Source organism: Malus domestica, chromosome 03, assembly GCF_042453785.1.
Source record: "Malus domestica chromosome 03, GDT2T_hap1".
Classification (NCBI taxonomy): Eukaryota; Viridiplantae; Streptophyta; class Magnoliopsida; order Rosales; family Rosaceae; genus Malus; species Malus domestica.
In genome coordinates this window covers 37486374-37505009 of record NC_091663.1, presented here as the reverse complement: position 1 = coordinate 37505009, position 18636 = coordinate 37486374, and the positions used below count along the sequence as shown (strand labels likewise).

Genomic DNA, 18636 nt, shown 5'->3' with positions numbered 1-18636 from the left:
CGTTAAAGTTTTCAAATAAAAAAAGATTGTGGGTGAGTGATATTTTTCCGTCAAAATAAATAACTATAAGGGTATTTATGTAAAATGAAATAATTTAGAAAAAGTGAAGGGAAAGGGGAATTAGTGGCAGTCGAGTGAGTCAGTGGTGGAATTTTGCGATTAGGGCTCGCACAGGGAGAGAAAAGCTTCACACTTGACTTCCGGTCGTCGTCGACCTATTCTCAGGTAAATAGCTTGGAATCTCAAATTAAAAAGTCTCTCTCTGCCATACTCTGTGTGTGTGTGTGTGTGTATTAGCTCATATTGCATTCAGTGGAATACCCGCGGATTTGGAAACTTTGACGGATTTGGAATTCGACTGCAAATGTCAAAGTTTCCAAATCCATGGAGTGAAACTGTCTTACGAATTTCGTTAGAGCAGAGCAATCAATTGTTGTGAGCTCTGAGAAAAGGGCAAGAATTGGAGTGTGATTTTGCTCCTTAGTAGGGAAATTAGTTTGATATATGGATAGGATACAGACTAATGGAAGATACGGAACGCTATTCGATTAGTCCGTAATCAGCATGTTAATATTTTAGTTTGTTTAGTTTTTCCTTTGGATCCCCACCAAAAGAACACAAGAAAGTTTTTTGAATTGGTTTGTACGCGAAACAAGGATTTCGGTGGTGGGTCAGTAATCACTATGTTAATACCGTCTTTCACCTTTTCATTGTTTGTAGATGCTGCACTTGTAAAGTTGTAATCGTGCAAAGCAGAATCATTCTCTCCGGTTTGATTTTATCCTCCTATTGTCGTATTGATGTCTGTCTTCATTCATGTAGCGCGAGGTGACTGCAATTGTAACAGTTTACAGCTACTAGTTGAAGCATAGTAAGAACCATAAGTGACCTTTTGTCATCTGGTTTGTCAACAAGATTTCAGAACCTTTTTTGTCGTGCATGTTTCATGTCTCTTTCAAAATACGGCCATCATATTTGATGAAGCAATTAACCATCTATAAACAAACTTTGGATATAGGACCATAAGAGAACTCGTTATGTCAATGCCTTTCTACTGTCATTGGTTAAAACTTTAAAGCTAATTGTTTCCTTGTTGGGATCAATCGTTCTGCAGTATCATGGACGCTCAAATTCAAGAAGCAGTCCCTTGTAGGCCTTGTATTAAGGTGGAATTTCAGCTCGGTTCAGAAACATATTCTGTCAAGGAGCACAAGGGCATTCTTTCGGAGCAACTGGTTTCTGTGAAAGAAGAAAGCATGAGAATATTGAAGGACTTCATCACCAGACACAATGTTCCTAATGATGTCCCTGATGAAATTGTTGAAAACTCTTCGGAAGACGATGGTGAAATCCTTGAAAAGCCTCCTGTAAAGTCAAAGAAGACGAAGTTTACTTGATTACCTCTGTATTTCTGGTTTAAAACGTTAAAACTGTTTGTGATTGAGGTGCTCCTTTTGATGTCTTAGATAAACTGTTTTGAACTAGGTTTGGAATTACCTAGCATTAGCTACCTTTGTAGTACTTAAGTTGTTATGTTTTGGCATGCATTGTGTTGTATCATATAGGTTTCTCTATCAGCTTTTGAAACCAGTACATGCAATTATTTTTTTGGGAGTTTTAACGAAACACTTCATGTACTGTTCACTTTTAACCAAAAATCATATTTTTATCTTTCCTCGATACCACTCACTACACCTTTATTTATCATTTTTCATTAAAACTAGAGTTTTTTTTTTGAACTTTTCGTTAGTTTTCCTCTTTTTTTTATATATTTTTTATATTTTTTTCCGTTGCCAAAACTTAGTGTTGGTCGCACACGCGCACATGGACTGATCTTTGTCATTCATACTTGTTAAGCTCACAAAGCTTTGTATCGTAATCGGTTAATCTTTATTTCTTTTCGTTACAATTTGAAGTTTCGTGTCAAATGAGCGTATGGAAGGTGGACCAGATGTATCTGCATTTCCGTTCAAACAACTTGTTTGGGTCGGAAATTCTGAAAAGGAAGCTGAACAAGCAATACAAAGAATGCAAATGTCTGTCGTTACAATCTTTTTCCTTGTGGAGATGCATCCCAGTGGTAGACGATTGAATCCAATTAGATACACTAGTCTTACTCAATGATTCCAATAATGCAAACAGCTTATGGCTTACAATGCTAAACATACAACCGATTCAAAATGGTGCGGGATTTTGTAGTAATTCGTAAAATCGATTAAAAACAGTGAAATCTCATGTCTGCATTCTCTCACTTAAGATGCATTATCCACATACATTGGAAAGGAAACTTTGAGAACCATCGGACATCCGACATATAATCTCAAGCTAAATCATCACGTATCCCCTCTAAGAAAACACTAAATAAAACAAGAGAAAGACTTTGATGCAACCTAACAAAATTGGGTTGAGTAAAATGTATAATAATCTTGAAAGAAATCCTAAGATCAGGAGAAGTGTATACCATCCTTGTTGAACTGGGAAAGTAGGTCTAAAAATTGCTGTAATTTGAGCTTGGAGGACCTTTCGCCTTCAAAACCAGACTTCTTCAACACATCCAGCACCTTTTTCTTGAATTCGGATATCTCCCCTTCCGCATTACCATCCTCCACCTCCATCTCCATCCCATCATCGACTCCATCATCATCCATCTCCATGTCCTCATCCATAAACTCCATCACATCATTAGTATCCTCTTCTTGGGCTGTTGCAGGATTAAGCGCCTGTAGGGTCTTGTAATTCTTCTCGAGCAGATTGATGACACTTTTCTGCCTAAAAATTGAGCCAAGGGTTTTGTTTTTCCTATTGAAACAGATCCGCAAAAAGCCATCCCACTCCCTTTGGTTCACTTGTAAAGCCGGTTTCCTGGGCTCGATTCGAACGACAGAGGAATCCACCTTAGGCGGGGGGCGAAAATTGTTCCTTCCGACTTTGAGGAGGTGAGATACCCGGGACAAGAGTTGGGTGTTGACGGTAAGACGACAGTAGAGCTTGTCACCGGGCTGTGCGACCAGTCTCATCGCAAATTCCCTCTGAAACATTATAATGGCACATCGGAAAGCAGGTTGATGCTTCAATAACTTGAAGGTCAAGGGAGATGAGATTTGATAAGGGATGTTTGCCACACATATATCGAAATAGGGAAGCTCAGTCTTCAGCACATCTCCTTGAATCACCTATGTACAGAACCACAAGCAAACCCCTATCTTTATTCAATTCGGAATCCCCAAAACACATCAAACATATTTTTGCATAATCATACAACATAATTTCTTAAATTAAGCACAACAGTACTTGAGAAAATCTTCTGGCAAATATAATTATCATTTCGGAACAGAACTTGATGCAAATCCCAAAAACACATCACACCTAACAAAATCAACCAGAACAGAATTTGAGAACTTCTTTCTTAATTATCGATTCATAGTCATGGAAACGCTAATTGAAATTACCCAATAATGGATTTTCTAATTTAATAAAAATGCTCGGTAAATGAAATTTCTTTAATAAAAAAATTAAAAAAAACAAAGAGAAGAAGCGGTACCTGCAGGCGGTTGGAGTGAGGGGTGCCCTGGAAGCGGCGCTGCAGCTCGAGGACCATGCGAGCGTCAATCTCGACGGCGATGACCCTCTTACCAGCTTCTAGAAGCTTCTTGGTGAGATTACCAGTACCGGGACCGATCTCGAGGATGACATCGGTGGATTTGATGCCAGACTTCTGGACGATAGAGTCGACGAGCAAGGGGTTCTTGAGGATATGCTGTCCCTTGGACTTGTGGAACGAAATGCCTCCTTGGTAGGGGGTGTGCCCGGCTGGCCTCGCCTTCTCTTTCTTCGTTTTGCCTCCCGCCATCGATGCCAATTGACAAGCTTTAGTCACAGAGTTTCAGAGAAGGGTTTAGGGTTTTGTTCGCGGGTGGAAGTTGGAAGGGGAGAAAAGTGTTGGAAAATAAGACAGTGGCGCCACAGATTAGGGCTTAAAATGGGAGGTAAGGCCGATTCCGCCAATGGGTTATAGCGTTAAAAATAACTCGGAATGACACGAAAATCGTTTCTAATCAAGGGCTAGGCCGAGGCTTATGGGCCTCATTGGGCCCAAACCCCCAAATCAGGCTAGCGGGCTGGCTATTTTCAGCTCTCCAGCTCAGCCCATTTGAATGCCAACTAGCTAACGTCATGATGTCGTTAGGTTACCGTTGGAATTTGAAAAAAAAATTTGGACGAATTTAAAAAAAAAAATTATAATTTTTTTCCTATAAATACCTACACCATTCCTACAACATTGAAAGCTAAAGATAAGAAGTGTCACATAGATAATAATTTTATCTAAAATTTGCACAACTAATTACATCTTGACATATGTCACTCAAAATTCTATCCGAAAAATTATTGAGATTATATAAAGATAAGAAATATGGAGAGTTACTCACGTTAGCGACACGTGTTACTCGAAATCTTATCAAAAAAATTATTGAGATTATATAAAGATAAAAAATCCGGAGGCTTATTCATTTGGCGATAAGTGACACTTCAAATATATTTGAAAACCTTATTTTAATATGATAGTTTAATTTAATTAAAATAATAAATTATATTTGGTCTATGACCCTTTGGTCCCGTCGACTGGAGATGGTCTTTTGTCAAAGGGCTATGTTTGGCCTATGACCATTTGGCTCCCTCGGTTGGAGATGGTATAAAATATGACCTAACACTATTCATTAAAATATAATTTCTTAATATGACCTAGCACTATTCACTAAACTATAATTTATTGCAGTGCTATAGGGCTAAAGGGAGCCATTTAGCCTTCCTTCGGTTGAAGATGACCTAAGATTTTTGCAGAAATTTTAGTTTTAGACGAGGATATTTAGATGTATTATGGTTTTTTATTTTTTATTTTATAATTATATCAAAGGATACATTATGGTTTATTTCTATATAAATATTATCTATAATAAATAATTAAATTGAAGTTTGTTTAATTCAAACAATGATAACAAAGTCTTATTGAGCTAAAGTGGGGTTGACTTGATGAATCTTACATTATCATTGCACTCGATTTTGCGCCACGCCTCCCATTAGCTCCAAGTACTAGTTCGTTTAATTCATATCAATTTAAATACAATCTAGAAAATACTAAGAACTTAGATTTTTAATCAAAATATTTATCATGCCAGAAGGTGTAAAATAAAAATGATATAAATGGGGGCATTATTTGACAGAACATTTTGTATGTGTAGAATTCTCCTATTTTTTCTGTGGTCCTAACTTGTAATAGTAAAACTCCAAACAGCTGATATGCTATTTTGCCGATATGAGACTAATCATACTTGTCATCTTGAAGGAGTTTATACAACAAATTATCTCCTTCGGCCTGTGGTTTTCACTCCCCTTTCGGAAGGACTGCTTTACCTCAAAATGAAACAACCGGCCCTAAAGCCGGGAAATACAAAATTGAAGAGAGAGAGAGAGAGAGAGAGAGAGAGAGAGCTGTATACGGGAGCAAGGAAGACGGTTAGATCTTCTCTACTCAAAACCTCTACAACTTTGACAGTTTCTTCTTAAACCTTTTCGAGATGTGCTTAATCCGGGCTTGCAATTCATTTCTCTTGAAGTAATGCTGGGCATTTGACATCATAACCATTATATCATGCTTCACAGCTTCCAAGCTTCTATAATAGTCGTTCTCTAACCTCGACTGGATTAGTTCAGGGAACAATTGCACAGGAAAGCTGCAAAATATCCACAAACCAAGACATCATTATTTTCTCAAATCTTAGTTTCAGCCAAGATCGATGATAGGCAAGCATATATGTTGCGACCTTCCGCACATTCTTTCTACTTTATCAGAACTGAAATGGTTAAACCATATAATAGTGTTTCTCTACCTGTTGCAGAAATCCGCCTTCTGAACAGCTTGATTCAATTGTTGGATTGTTTGCAAGTCCTGCATCATTCACAGCATAATTAATTAATATCCTTGATGATAGAAAACAGTTTCAGAATGATTAAGTCTTTCCTAATGATAATTGGAGCTTTGAATTCCAAATCCCACAAACTAACAAGACAGGTACACGAAGTATTTGCACAAACCTTCTGTTGTAAGTTAGAAAAAATACACAGAAGCTTCTCTTTGCTTTCAGAATCAATATGGGGCTGTTCGCATGAGGATGGATCATCTACTATGGACGGTCCACGCAATTCCCAAGGACAATGCAAATGGGTTTCATCATCATTCTCATACCGAACCTCATATCTTAACCAAGGGCTATCGGGAAACTCATGTGACTTGGCCTGGCACCGAACAATTCGACCTACCCACCAAGTCCCACCTTCATCTGAAATTGAATCCCTCCACCAAACCGCGCATTCCTCCCCAGTGGTCCAGTTTCTTCCAATAGAAGCATCATACCACGTTTTCTCAACAATGAAATCATTAAAATCAATTTCAGGCAAAGTCAACTTCAATGCTTTACCAAGGATAGCAGAAGAAGGGTCTACAAATCTAAGTTTGATTTTACAGCAACTCTCCCCCGAACCAGGCAGTGAAGCATAAACGAGGCTTTCAACCTTGCAAATTTCCGCAACTTTGATGTTTTCCTTAATTGATTCCCAAGGACCCCAAGGACCCTCCTCTGAATTCTTGACTAGTTTTAGATACTCTTGATGGCCCTAACAATCACAAGCCCAAATATTAATTATCAAACAGTAAATTCTAAAGCATAAGTAACAACCAAAGGACCAGAAACCATGAATCATGGATATTAGAAATCACCTGTCTCAGGTATACAACTTCATCACCTAGCTGAGGAATATAACGGTAACCATCCTCATGTTTTGACAACATCAACCATGGCAACTTTCCAGCGGGGTTAACTAACATGCTTCGGGTTGAAGAACTTTGGCCATAGTCATTACATGAACCCTGATGACTTCTCGTAGACTTTGGTCTTTGATGAATCTGGTCACACAATTTAGAACAGGAGTCTTCTGCATCCTTTGATGTCCCCAATGTTTGATGGCCCCATCTCAACTTAGGGCTACAGCTCACAGAGTCCACCTTCCGTGAAGTTGCTTTGATCTTAAAGGTTCTTGTTCCGCGTATAGCATTGGTTGCAGCAGCGGGGAGATCCATTCCTGAATCATGATGGTCGTTGATATTTGTTGCATATTCTTTGACATTACCACCAGAACCTTCTGAATTAGTCCTGTGCTTGCAAACAAACTTCAAAGAAGTTGATCTGCCAGCACCTCCACCCACTTTCCGTACCCCAAAATTTGAATTTGGATCCATGCTTGAAGAATCGTTGGGGATTAAATCTCTAGAACTTGTGGAGTTTTGTGCAGGAAATTTAAGAGAAGCATAATCACCAGAGTGCTTTCTTCTAGCAAACTCCTCTATCTCCGGAGAACCCTCAATTCCTTTTTGTTTGTGCTCGCCCAAAGCGGGGGAATCAAATGATGAAGATACAAGGGCCTCTTCAGTATGAGAAAGCTCTCTACTTTTGAGACCATCCAGATCCTCAAATGCACGTGTTCCAGTATGTTCCTCATCCCTGCAAGGCAAGACACCTTCATAATTTTCCTTTCCCTTAATTTTTGAATGATTACAAAATTGTTCACAATTATTCTCAGGAGTAACATACCGATGGACATTATTCATCTCTTCTATATGGACATTAAAACTAGCAAGCGACCCAGTAGCTGCTTCCAATCTGACTCTGCTATCCTGGTAACTTGTGGATGCTTCCAAAGAATTCTCTGTCTTTACAGTTTCCCCAGTATCTGTCAAATCATTGGCTATGAGATTTCTTGAAAACTTTAGGTCAACCACATCCACCGAAGAGGAATCTGGATCCACAGAGCTGTTAATAATCCTGTTATCTGGAGTGATATCTTGATATCTAGAAGATGGAGACACCAAATCAGCCTGATTATTATCTTTGAGTTTTACATCCCTTGGAGCCTCTTGCTTCTTAATCTTAAAAACCAATTTCGGCATGCTTCTGACGTTTGACTGAGACGAACAAACTACACGTGGCTTCGCTATATTGATAAACCCATGTCGAGATGGTTCTTCTTTAGTATGGTTTTGTTGCATTATCTGGAAGTCCCCATCATCACTTTGAGTGTGGAATTCTTGCTGAAGAGACTCACTATTAGATGAATCATCTTCCCAATCATCTTCTCCTTCTGTAGATGTTCCAGGGTTCTGAGAAAACACAGTTCGAGCATTGCGTGCTGCTACTCGCTGGGGTCTCAATGTCTTTGCTTTAGAAGACTTCCTCTTTGAAACTTTCTGGCCACCTTTTGAATTTTTAGTTCTTTTAATCCCAGATATAATGCGATCATGCTCACCCACTCTCCTTTTCTTGACACGCCTCTCAGAAGACTCAACCTAAAGATCATTAAAATTCAATCGATGTAGGGCGAACAAAACAAAAACTGGTATAGAATCTAAAGATAGAGAGAGCATTTTTACCCTTGGTCTTTTTCTCCTTGATCGACGAAGGCCATCCTTATGACTGCATCCAGCTTCACTGTCTTCTTCGCTGCAGTCTGGATCACTAGAAGAACTGGTGCTAATATTTCCTTTCTCCCCTTCACTGGAATTTTCATCAGTAACATTATACTCCGAATCAGTATCTTCACTTACAACCTCATTTTCTGGTTCCCATAACATGGCATCAATAAAATCTGGTAGTGGTTCGATCATTCTCTCCAAATCTGGCAAAGGAGGCATCATATATTCTTGGCCTGTATTGATATCCACACCAACAGAAAATTTCATGGATGATGGACGCCATTCCATGCCCAGAGCACCAAGTCTTCGTTGCTGGTATGTACTCTGATAAGGTTCGGGGTATGGTATCATACCTATCATTTCCAATAAATTTATATGATTATGAGAAAATACTGTGAAAACTAAAAATAAATTAAGAATCCACCCAGTAGGAGCCAGAAAAATACTTGAATCACATAGAGGATCTTGAAGATTCCTCCGGTAAGTGGAAAGTTGTGTCTCCTGTAACATGGATAATATGTTCCAAAATGAAAAGATATATCGATTCAATTTCTTAATGTGCAAGTTGATGCTAACTGCAGACATGGAATAAATTCACTACAGAACAATTTAGTAATGACAAGAGCGTAGTGAGAAGATTTAACCTGATCAATAAGATATCCAAACTCATCCCGTGCAAGGGGGCGATAATCCCCAAGGAAGAACTGTAGAAGAATCACACAAACAGCCATCATAGAGGAAATTCATAACTTCAACTTGGAATCAAATAGAGGAAAGGACAAACCTACAAAACAAATTCTTACAATACCTGATCATATTCAGCATCTTTTTGAGACTCACCTTCACCTGTGTTTATTAAATATATTTGGCCAACATCGTCTGAAAGTACTATTGATGTACCATCCCTATGTAACAAAGAGAAAATGTCTCCAATATTAGCAGAAAAAGGTTAAGCATTTTAGTGTAATTAATACAATATACATGAAACAAAAATGATGGTAGTAAACATAAATCCATCTTGCTGAAAACGGGAAGAAGAGAGGGGTGAGATATTGAAGAGCTATGAGGTAGCATCAAGGCAATTAGCTTATGTCTCCTTACAAAAGTAAACCTCCACAAAGAGTAATAACTATAAAATGAGAAAACAAAATTCAACATAATTAGCTATTGTACAGCTCACTTACGCCGAAAACTTCCCATCAACCAACTTTACGTGTCCAAGTTCATATATCTTAATAGGCACGCCCTCCCATATCTAGAAACACAAAAAGAAACAACTTATGAAACAATCAGCATTAGGAGCGCAATGCAACAGAAAAGAGAACTTAACAAAGTTAGGGGATTAAGCTGAAACTCACATCCCAAACTATTGTTTGCCCATCATACCCAGCACTCATAGCAATTCGAGGATTGAAGGGATGAACATCCAAAACATAAGACTGCCAAGAGTTTAACATACAAGTACCAACAGATCAATAGATTGAAAAAAATCAAATCCAATTGAAAAGCTATTTCTTGGTGCAGAGATAAAGAATTGGATAAAGAAAAAACCTAGATGGTGTATCTGAATCAAGAGATTATAAGCATTACGATCATCAACATCTCGATTTGTTATGATATCAGACCCTACTTACCGATGCAGTGTGACCAGTTAAAGAATGTACTAAGCTACCATCAACAGCATTCCAAACACAAATTCTGCAATCTGCATAATCATTACACTTATTAAAGAGCAAAATCGAGGTTTGTATACCCTAGTACTTGAAGCGGGATTAAATAAAATATAATAAATATTACAAAAATGAAAAAAGACATGACAGTCTGTAACTTGATGGATGCGGTATCCCAAGCCAGAGCATATGGTAGTTGGAATTAGGTGCTTCCTAAAAAAGTGGCATTATTTATGTATAAATCATGGTAAGTACTCTACCCATGATAGCTGCAAGCACAAAGCGGTTATCCAGGCTCCACACAATCATGTTAACACCACGAGGGGTGGGAAGAAATCTTTGACGTGGGCCTCCTCGAGGAGGCTGAGGAGGCAGTGGGGGAGGTGGAACTTTTAGATGATATGCACGTGTCCAACGTCCAACTTTTCCCTAAAGTGAAGAGAGAATTATTTTTAAAAAATGACCTAGAAATCAGTTGTCTTGTACTCATTCACATCAAATTAGACTCCACAAAAATGTAAATAAAAATACTCATTCAAAGCAGCTCACATGGAATTTATGTGATCTTGGAACCCATATAATGGCACTGCCATCACGAGAGCAGGTAACTATGTTGTTGTGACAAAACCTGAGAATTCAAAGACTGTCTTAGCACATTCAACAAAAAAGGAATATCGTACAGATGCTACACAAGACAGCATAAGCACAATGCAGAAAATATCAAAGAAAAATCATTTCAGACATATACCAGGAATTTTTGAACTTCCCATTAGTCTCCTCCTTGACCGAGTCAGAAAATGAAGACTTTGAAGGAATGACACAACCACTGCATAGGAAAGCAGAAAAGATTACATGAAAAAGTTTGAAAAAAATGAGAAGAAAAATTTCTAATAACAACAATAAACAAAAATCTGTTGTCAGAAAGAACCTGAGAGAAACAAAAGAAACGATGGAACAAAAGAAAACAAGAAATTTCAAATGAGACTTCACAAGACATTTATTTACTCAATTATCTATGTGGAGTTTAGGAGCAATGTAGGTCTATGTGGTTTAAGCAAATATAGTGTGCACTGTCAGACACTGCCACCCAAAGCCGGTGGCTGTGAGCAAATATTGCCACATTGCCACAGAACCAAGTGACAGCTCATAGGTCACACAGTGCCTCTATTAGGAACCTCCGTTCCATCTATCAAAACATCTCACGTATAGAGGTGAGCTTATTCAGCCAAACTTACCATTCTCCTTAAAATTACCAATTTGGTAAAGTTTGGTGCTCTTTTTATGTGTTCTAGTTCCACATGCGGTGAGCTTTGGATTTGTAATACACTGGGACATTGGAAAAACTGAGAAAACTGATTTAAAATTGACCAAATTTCAGCCAATTTCTGGAAATTTCAACACTTTCAGAGAAACAATGCAGCAAATATTTTATAAAAAACTAAACCAAGATGTTGGCAAAATGGCATAATTTCATCTTTCTCCAGCATCGTACCCAGTGCACAAGGCTCCCGCTTTACGCAGGGTCTGGGAGAGGTGAATGTCGGCTAGCCTTACCCCCATTTATTTTTAAGACATTGGGACAACAAACCTGAATTGGACATAATTCACGTCATTCTCATGGCCCGCCAGTACATCCATCTCATGTATTGGTTGTTCTGAGTTATCAGTATTAGATTTTAAAGCATTCCAGACCTGCAAGTAGTTTGGTTTTGGTAAAATATCCAACTTCACATGTGACAAAAGTCAACCAATGCAAGCAAATCAAAAGGCAGCTGTGCACTAATCATATGAACTAATGTAAAAATTCCATGGTTAAACATACCCTTGCAAAAGTGTCAGAGCTACCAGTGACAAAAACAGTCCCATTGGCATTGTAAGCACAACAAAGTATTTGATGGCTCTGTGGACCATTGCTCGAGGAGGATCCAGTGATTGTAATAGCATTGCTCTTCCCTGCAAGTAAACATCACTTGATGTAAGTCCCATCACCCAAGTAAGGCAACAGTGTCAGAAGCATTATCTAACCAGTTGAAGTCTCTGAAGGTTTTGGCATGTATATTCGCAGCGGGCATTGGGAGGACCTAGCATCCCAGATTCGACAAGTCCCATCATCTGATGACCTACAAATGTCATTAACTCAGGATACAACCAGGGAAAGGGGAAAAATCTCAAAGAGCAATAACTCCAAGAATTGAACTTACGATAGAAGTTGGTAAACAGCACTAAGCCTGGGACTAAAAGCAATAGCAGTCACAGCCCCAGTATGCCCCTGAAGAACTGAAATTGGAAATCCATCTGGCAAACGCCACTGCATGTAAAATAACTATTCACTGGCTGATACATAAGAAAAGAAGCCAAACTGACATGTTAAATGGTAGGGTATACATACAACTCGAATGGAAAAGTCATTTGAAGCAGATGCCACCAAAGCATTGTTCGAACTTACAGCCAAGTCAGTAATGTCTCCCTTTGATTCATAGAAAAAGAAAAGTAGATCATATAATACAGTATAACAAATGAAGCCCCCAAACAGGGAGGGAGGGAGGGAGGAGGAGAGGGGGGGTGTTTGGGGGATAGAGGGTGAGAGAAAGAAAGAGTTTGTAGATTATTAAGTCAACAATCTTAACTCACTTCATGTCCACGACAGCTAGCCAAGCAAAGTGCAGTTTCCATTGACCATATCTTCACAAGCCGATCATCTGCACCCGTGATAACATATCTCCCGGACCGATCAAAAATGGCTACATGATAAAAGTATTGGTCATATTTTTTGCAAAAAGTTCATAGTAATACAAATTCCCAAATTCATATACAAAGTGCAACATGTAAATGTAATTATGTATTATGGAACACATGGAGATATTATCAGTAGATGGAACCAGAAAATGTATATTTTAATTTTTAAGACAAAAATGAGAACAATTTAGAACTACAAGTACATCAGTTTTGACTTTATATTCCATTGGCTTAAAACTCCCTACAAATACAAAAAGGAAAATGCTTGGATAGTGTCTATATTATCTGTATTTATTATTATTTATCCTTATCCCATACAATGTTGACTTCCATGGAAACAAACATTAATTTAGCATACCCTTAAGAAATCAAACTCCCAGAAAATAATTGTTTCATCCAATTCTAGTTAAGAAGTGAGCCATAGCACAGCAGACAGCATTATGATGCCCCCAGAAAATAAATTGTTTAATTCAATTCTAGTTAAGAAGTGAGCCATACCACAGTAGACAGCATTACGGTGCCCCCGTAGCTTCTTTTTGTTGTTCATCTTCTGCACCATAGTTGATGGTTTAGCAATCGCATAACATGCAGAGCGAATGGATGGAGCTCGATGATGCTTTGCAAAACCTCCTCCAATTTCCCTTAAACTAAGGCCATGAATTTGATCAGCCTGCATGTAAGGCCAACGCAGGTGAGCTGGCAGGGGCTTAACTCTCTCATTTTCCTTATTCCTATCACCTGCAAAAAAAGGAAATAAAAATTGCAGAAATAAGTAACATATGAAGAAACCTAATGTCTGGAAACTGAAAAGATACATGGTAGTGAAAAAGAAAAAGTCTTGAAGCAGCCTACAAATTTATCTAAGTGAGGGTTCTACTGTGGTAAAAGACCCAAAAAAGTATTTGAGCCAAACCTAAGCAGTTACATGCATAGGATTACCAAGCAGCATAGTATTAGGTATGATACACATTCCTTTGAGCAGGAAAGACAGAACTTTCAAAGATGCAGTCGGTTAAGAGGGGTCTTATAGGTGTTACACAAACATAACATGTTAAATAACTGTTATGTCCCAGGCAGTCAAAGAAAAGGTACGGCAGAAATCTCTATCGAAGTTGTCATATTTATCTACAGCAGAGTAGTTGAATGCTAATATTTCTTAAAAGGACATCGTGAGGAAGGATATTTACCACTGTAAATCAAGACAATTTACAACTGACCAAAGATTTGTATAGCAGAGATTTCATCCTCTAAACAATCATACCGCCATAATTATGCATTACTCATCTTTTCAAGTAATTTATTAGTAATGCAGAAGATTTCAATAAAGAAATGGTTTAATTCCAAGTACACTTTTTCCAATCTATCCACATGCAGAAAAAAAACCAATTGAGAATCAGAGATATATAAAATATGAAACGTAAAATATCACATACTATCCAGAAGCGAGAAGGAATCAGTTCCCAGTAATGTAGGGACATCAGCTGCATTCAGAGTACTTCTTCCAACCTTGCCATGTAAAGGAGTGGCTATACTCAGTAGCAGTTGCCTTAGAAGCTTTACCAAGTGATCTCTCTCTATATGAGGATACCTATACATCATACAGAAGCTAATCACTAAAAACCCAGCATAGGAAATAAAATGACTAGGCCAACCTATACAGTATAGAAAGAAAACAAAGGAATGCAATAAGAAAACCGGTGCACCCTGATCATTTTTTCCAACATGTAGAATTCAGGTTAATGCTCAGTTCTTCTGTTCAGATACCATAGAACTTGTTTGTTTACCACTACTGCCAAAAGTTTAAGCAACTATTTCATATTCTAACACGACCCAGTACATTTCCTCTTTTACGTATCAGATGCCAATTGTCTGTTCGACTGGACATGGATTGAGGACCAAAGCTTAGGGTTAGGGCACCAATACCAGACAAGGGATGTCGGCATGTAATGTGAGGCTTGGGTGTGTGTTTTGCTACATGTATTACACATTTATTAAGTGACTACTGTTAAAACTTAAAACATATATCTTCTGTAATAAGAGGACACTGGACGCATTACATAACACCAATTCTAACAAGAACAAAATCTATGCTTGGCATTGAGCTCTTCGTATGAGTGTTGGACAAACTAAGGAAAATATGTACCTTTCAACCAAGTTGCTGTAACTCAATGGGAAAGAGGTAGCATCCTCATTATTGTCACTTCCTATTCCGCTCCTTGAAAACCAAGCATGAAACCTTCTAGGTAGAAGCTGATGTTCCAGAAGATCATTCCCAAACTGTTCGAAAGTCCTCTGGCATGGCCCAAGAGACAGAAAATGCATAATCAAAAAATAAACCTCTCTAATGTCTATATCGACTCCAGCCTCGACAACATGACCTGTATCCCTCTCTTCTTTCCCAAACTGAGCCTTCTCATTTAACCTATTCAAAATGCTTGGAGGTGCCATAGCAAAAGAAGTTGCACCACCAGACAAAGTACACTTCCGAGGATCCATTACTTGAGTACAACCTGAAACATTAAAAACCAACCATTAAACAAAGTTGATGAATATGAATGGCATCTGCGGACTATCTGAAAGATTCTAAATATATTCCACAAAAACGAACAGAAAGCTAGCACCCCAGAAAAACTTTCCCAACCAAGGTATATGATCAAATGATATCTGCTTAAAATATCAGCAAAATTTTTGAACGGTGAAAGTATAATACCTAGTCAGTGTGGAACGAAATGAAGCACACACTATATATCCATAAAATTAATTAACACTGCTGGTCAATGTGACTGAATATTGAAACACACTAATGGGAACAAATTTATTACCAGGGGCAAGAAAATACAGAGAGCCTGACAGAGCAATTACCCAGATCTGAACAAAGGTAGTTATTACGAATAAATGCTACAAATTTACTCCATAACATTTCCATACTACTTAAGTTGTACGTTTTGTACTATACAAAACATCATGTGTGGTGAATGATATATAAGTAGCCTACAGAAGCCATATAACACCTAGAGGAATTTCTTTTTGTTTTCTTAGTAAATTACTTAGTAGACCACCAGCTATTGAACTGACCTTCACCGTTGTTCCCAAGGGGAGGATGTGCCACTAGGCCCAAAAGCTGTTGGAAACTAGAGCAACTTTAATGTCCTCAAAAAGGAAATGCCAGCGTGGAGTGCAATTTTTGTCCCTTTCACTCAACTTATTGCAAACCAAGCTAACCCTTAATGGGGAAGCGGAAACCCTTTTATTTTCTTCCTATAGCAAGGCAAAAAGGTTTGGCGTTAATGATAAGGTTGCTCCATTATGAACCAAATATAGGGTTCGAAAGGGAAATAACCTCTCTACAAAAGGGGTAAGGCTATGTATATGCTAGACATAACCGTCCCCAGGCCCCAGAATGAGAGGACTCTCATGCATTGGTTTTCCCTTTTATTCATTTTGACTGCTAAGCAGCTACGAATATGAGTCATTACTTTTCTAAAAGTTCAAGCAACATTTTAGGTGAGTTAGAAACCATGACATGCCTGCACAATCTAAGCCTGAATTGGTAAAAAGGCTATTGAGTCAAACGACTCAAACCCAACTGTTCTCAAGCCAGCCTGCTGCTATAACTTGGATGAGCTCAAACAAGTTAGACCTGGATAGAGACAAAAAGTGCAAGAAAAGAAAAGGCTTGAACTGCCAACCCAAAATTGTTAAGATATAATAATGCATTCAACAATTCATTAGCAGTTTCCGTGCAACTTTCTCTAAATTATGCGGTTCTCTACTAAATAGCCAAAGATGGATGCACCGCTATAACTCTTCCAATTATACGAAGTTTTAACTGCAGGACCATCCTTTTTCTTTCTTTTTTGACTTTTCGTGAAATTAACTCCGTAAAAACAAAAACAGCTAAAGGTGGGTGCTTCATATAACGGATGACTTCATTAGCTTCCATTAGCTAACATATACGAACAAACAAACAAACAAACATATAACGGATGACTTCATTAGCTTCCATAACTGGAGATCGTTCTCTATTCAATTCTCATGCCCTCCGTTAATCAATCAGTAAATGGGACTCGTTCATTTAAATATGTAATTGAAAAGAAGTAGAAGAGACAGCACGTAAACGGAAACCAGCCAAACAAATTGAGAAATGCACGCTGCATCAAGATTTTGTGTTCATGAGCTCACAGCGTATTATCATTATTCGTACTAATCATTAGGCATTAAGTTGAAACAGCATAAGTAGAAAACCATATGAATAAACGTGTGCATTGTAGAAACCTCTGAATTTGGTTCAACAAAGTAAAAGAGGGGCAGAGAAGTTGACTGCAACTGAAGAGGCTGCCGAACCCATTTAACGGAAACCTGAAACACAAACATTAAAATTCCAAAACTTGAGTCACATGTGCATCAATCTCGCAACATTTTGGTTCGGAGCGACAAGCGCCTGAAAATCATGTGTTTTGGATTATCTAATAAATCATTAGTGCTTAATTACAGTTCCATAACGGGTAAACTAAAGCTTAATCACATCCGAGGAGGAGCTTAATTACCTTAAAGGAAATCAGAAAGTGCAGTTGCTGACTTGCTGACACAGGAAAAACCTGAAACTGGGTTTTAGGTTTCCGAGGCAGGAGAAGAGGTTGCTGTCCCACGTCCGATCGTCCGACGACCGCCTTCCGATTTTCAAGTTATAATTCTAAATCTTAACCGTACGGGGTTTAGTCGAGTTTCTAGTTTGTATGGATTTCGGTGATTGTCGTAGAGGATTCAGGGATGCTCTGCTCTGCTAATTCATGGAGGACGAATCCTATTAATTCTCCGAAATCTGCCTCGATTAATTAATGAATTAAATGCGTTAATTTAGTTTCCTTATTTGTTTTTATTTTTACTTTTCTATGTATAGAAAAAGCGATTCGGTATGTGCGCGCTCAATTTTTTTATTTTTTATTTTTTATTTTCTCTCTCGGGAAAAAGTACTTTTCTGTTTTTATTTCTTTGAGTTATTATACAAAATAGTTTCTAAGATTTGCATGATCAATATAAATGGTTTCTGAGAAACTTTTTGGGCAATTTTCAAAACTTTGTAACTCAATCGTTTCTTAACTAAATTCAACCCATAATATATGAAAATGAAGATAGCCTGAAAGATGATTGGTTCGCGGATGGAAAACTTGTCGGAAACTAGTAAACTTTAAACGTTCATAATTTCTTCAATACCCAACAAAATCGAGTGATTCAAAAACGAAAATCATATTTTATAATGAGACGAAGAGAATGATACCTTTTTCGAAGGCTAACTCCCTGTGGTTTGGTCGGACAATGGCTCGAAAATGGCTACCCATTTTCGAGCAGTTTTCCAACCAAACCATAGAGAGTTAGAAGTCAAGAAAGATGAAATTCTCTTCTTCTCGTCAAGAAGTATGTTTTTTGTTTTTGAATCACTCGATTTCATTGAGTATTGAAGAAGTTATGAACGTTTAAAGTTTACCTAGTTTCCGGCGAGTTTTCCAGTTTTCCCGCGGACCAGTCATCTTTCAGGCTATTTTCCGGCCATCGCCAGCAATCATTGGGCTTCCAAATATATAACCTTGTTCTACACTTTCTTATCTTTATTTTGATATATTATAGGTTGAATTTGGTTAAGAATCGATTAAGTTACGAAGCCTTAAAAATTGCCTAAAGAGTTTTTAACAGAATGATCAAATGGTGGAC

At 38.0% G+C, this 18636-nt stretch overlaps 3 protein-coding genes across 5 annotated transcripts; 1 reads left to right on the top strand and 2 right to left on the bottom strand.

Moving 5' to 3' along the window:
* The first annotated feature begins 70 nt into the window (after positions 1–70).
* Positions 71–1560, top strand: LOC103419153 (uncharacterized). Of its 2 annotated transcripts, none has more exons than XM_029100452.2 (2): positions 71–225; positions 1115–1560. In XM_029100452.2, the coding sequence occupies exon 2, from the start codon at positions 1119–1121 to the stop codon at positions 1395–1397; it is 279 nt and encodes a 92-aa protein (XP_028956285.2). In that variant the 5' UTR covers positions 71–225; positions 1115–1118; the 3' UTR covers positions 1398–1560. The 2 variants fall into 2 exon arrangements, with proteins under 2 accessions (XP_028956285.2, XP_070674652.1); XM_070818551.1 differs by lacking the exon at positions 71–225 and adding an exon at positions 720–871.
* Positions 1561–2191: 631 nt separating this feature from the next.
* Positions 2192–3994, bottom strand: LOC103419154 (ribosomal RNA small subunit methyltransferase-like). Its single transcript, XM_029100450.2, has 2 exons — positions 3542–3994; positions 2192–3173 (listed from the first exon to the last, which is right to left on the bottom strand). Exons 1-2 carry the CDS (start codon positions 3848–3850, stop codon positions 2445–2447), a joined length of 1038 nt encoding a protein of 345 aa, XP_028956283.2. The 5' UTR covers positions 3851–3994; the 3' UTR covers positions 2192–2444.
* Positions 3995–5178: 1184 nt separating this feature from the next.
* Positions 5179–17795, bottom strand: LOC103419155 (uncharacterized). Of its 2 annotated transcripts, XM_070818548.1 has the most exons (26): positions 17475–17795; positions 17203–17286; positions 15071–15437; positions 14361–14515; positions 13426–13665; positions 12823–12932; positions 12581–12658; positions 12393–12499; positions 12217–12311; positions 12014–12144; positions 11780–11883; positions 10940–11017; positions 10741–10819; positions 10452–10620; positions 10156–10226; positions 9880–9960; positions 9706–9776; positions 9330–9426; positions 9166–9225; positions 8968–9022; positions 8480–8874; positions 7644–8395; positions 6773–7553; positions 6091–6669; positions 5886–5944; positions 5179–5729 (listed from the first exon to the last, which is right to left on the bottom strand). In XM_070818548.1, the coding sequence occupies exons 3-26, from the start codon at positions 15421–15423 to the stop codon at positions 5537–5539; spliced, it is 4893 nt and encodes a 1630-aa protein (XP_070674649.1). In that variant the 5' UTR covers positions 15424–15437; positions 17203–17286; positions 17475–17795; the 3' UTR covers positions 5179–5536. The 2 variants fall into 2 exon arrangements, with proteins under 2 accessions (XP_070674649.1, XP_070674650.1); XM_070818549.1 differs by lacking the exon at positions 17203–17286 and having other exon boundaries at positions 17475–17591.
* Between the last annotated feature and the right edge of the window lie 841 nt (positions 17796–18636).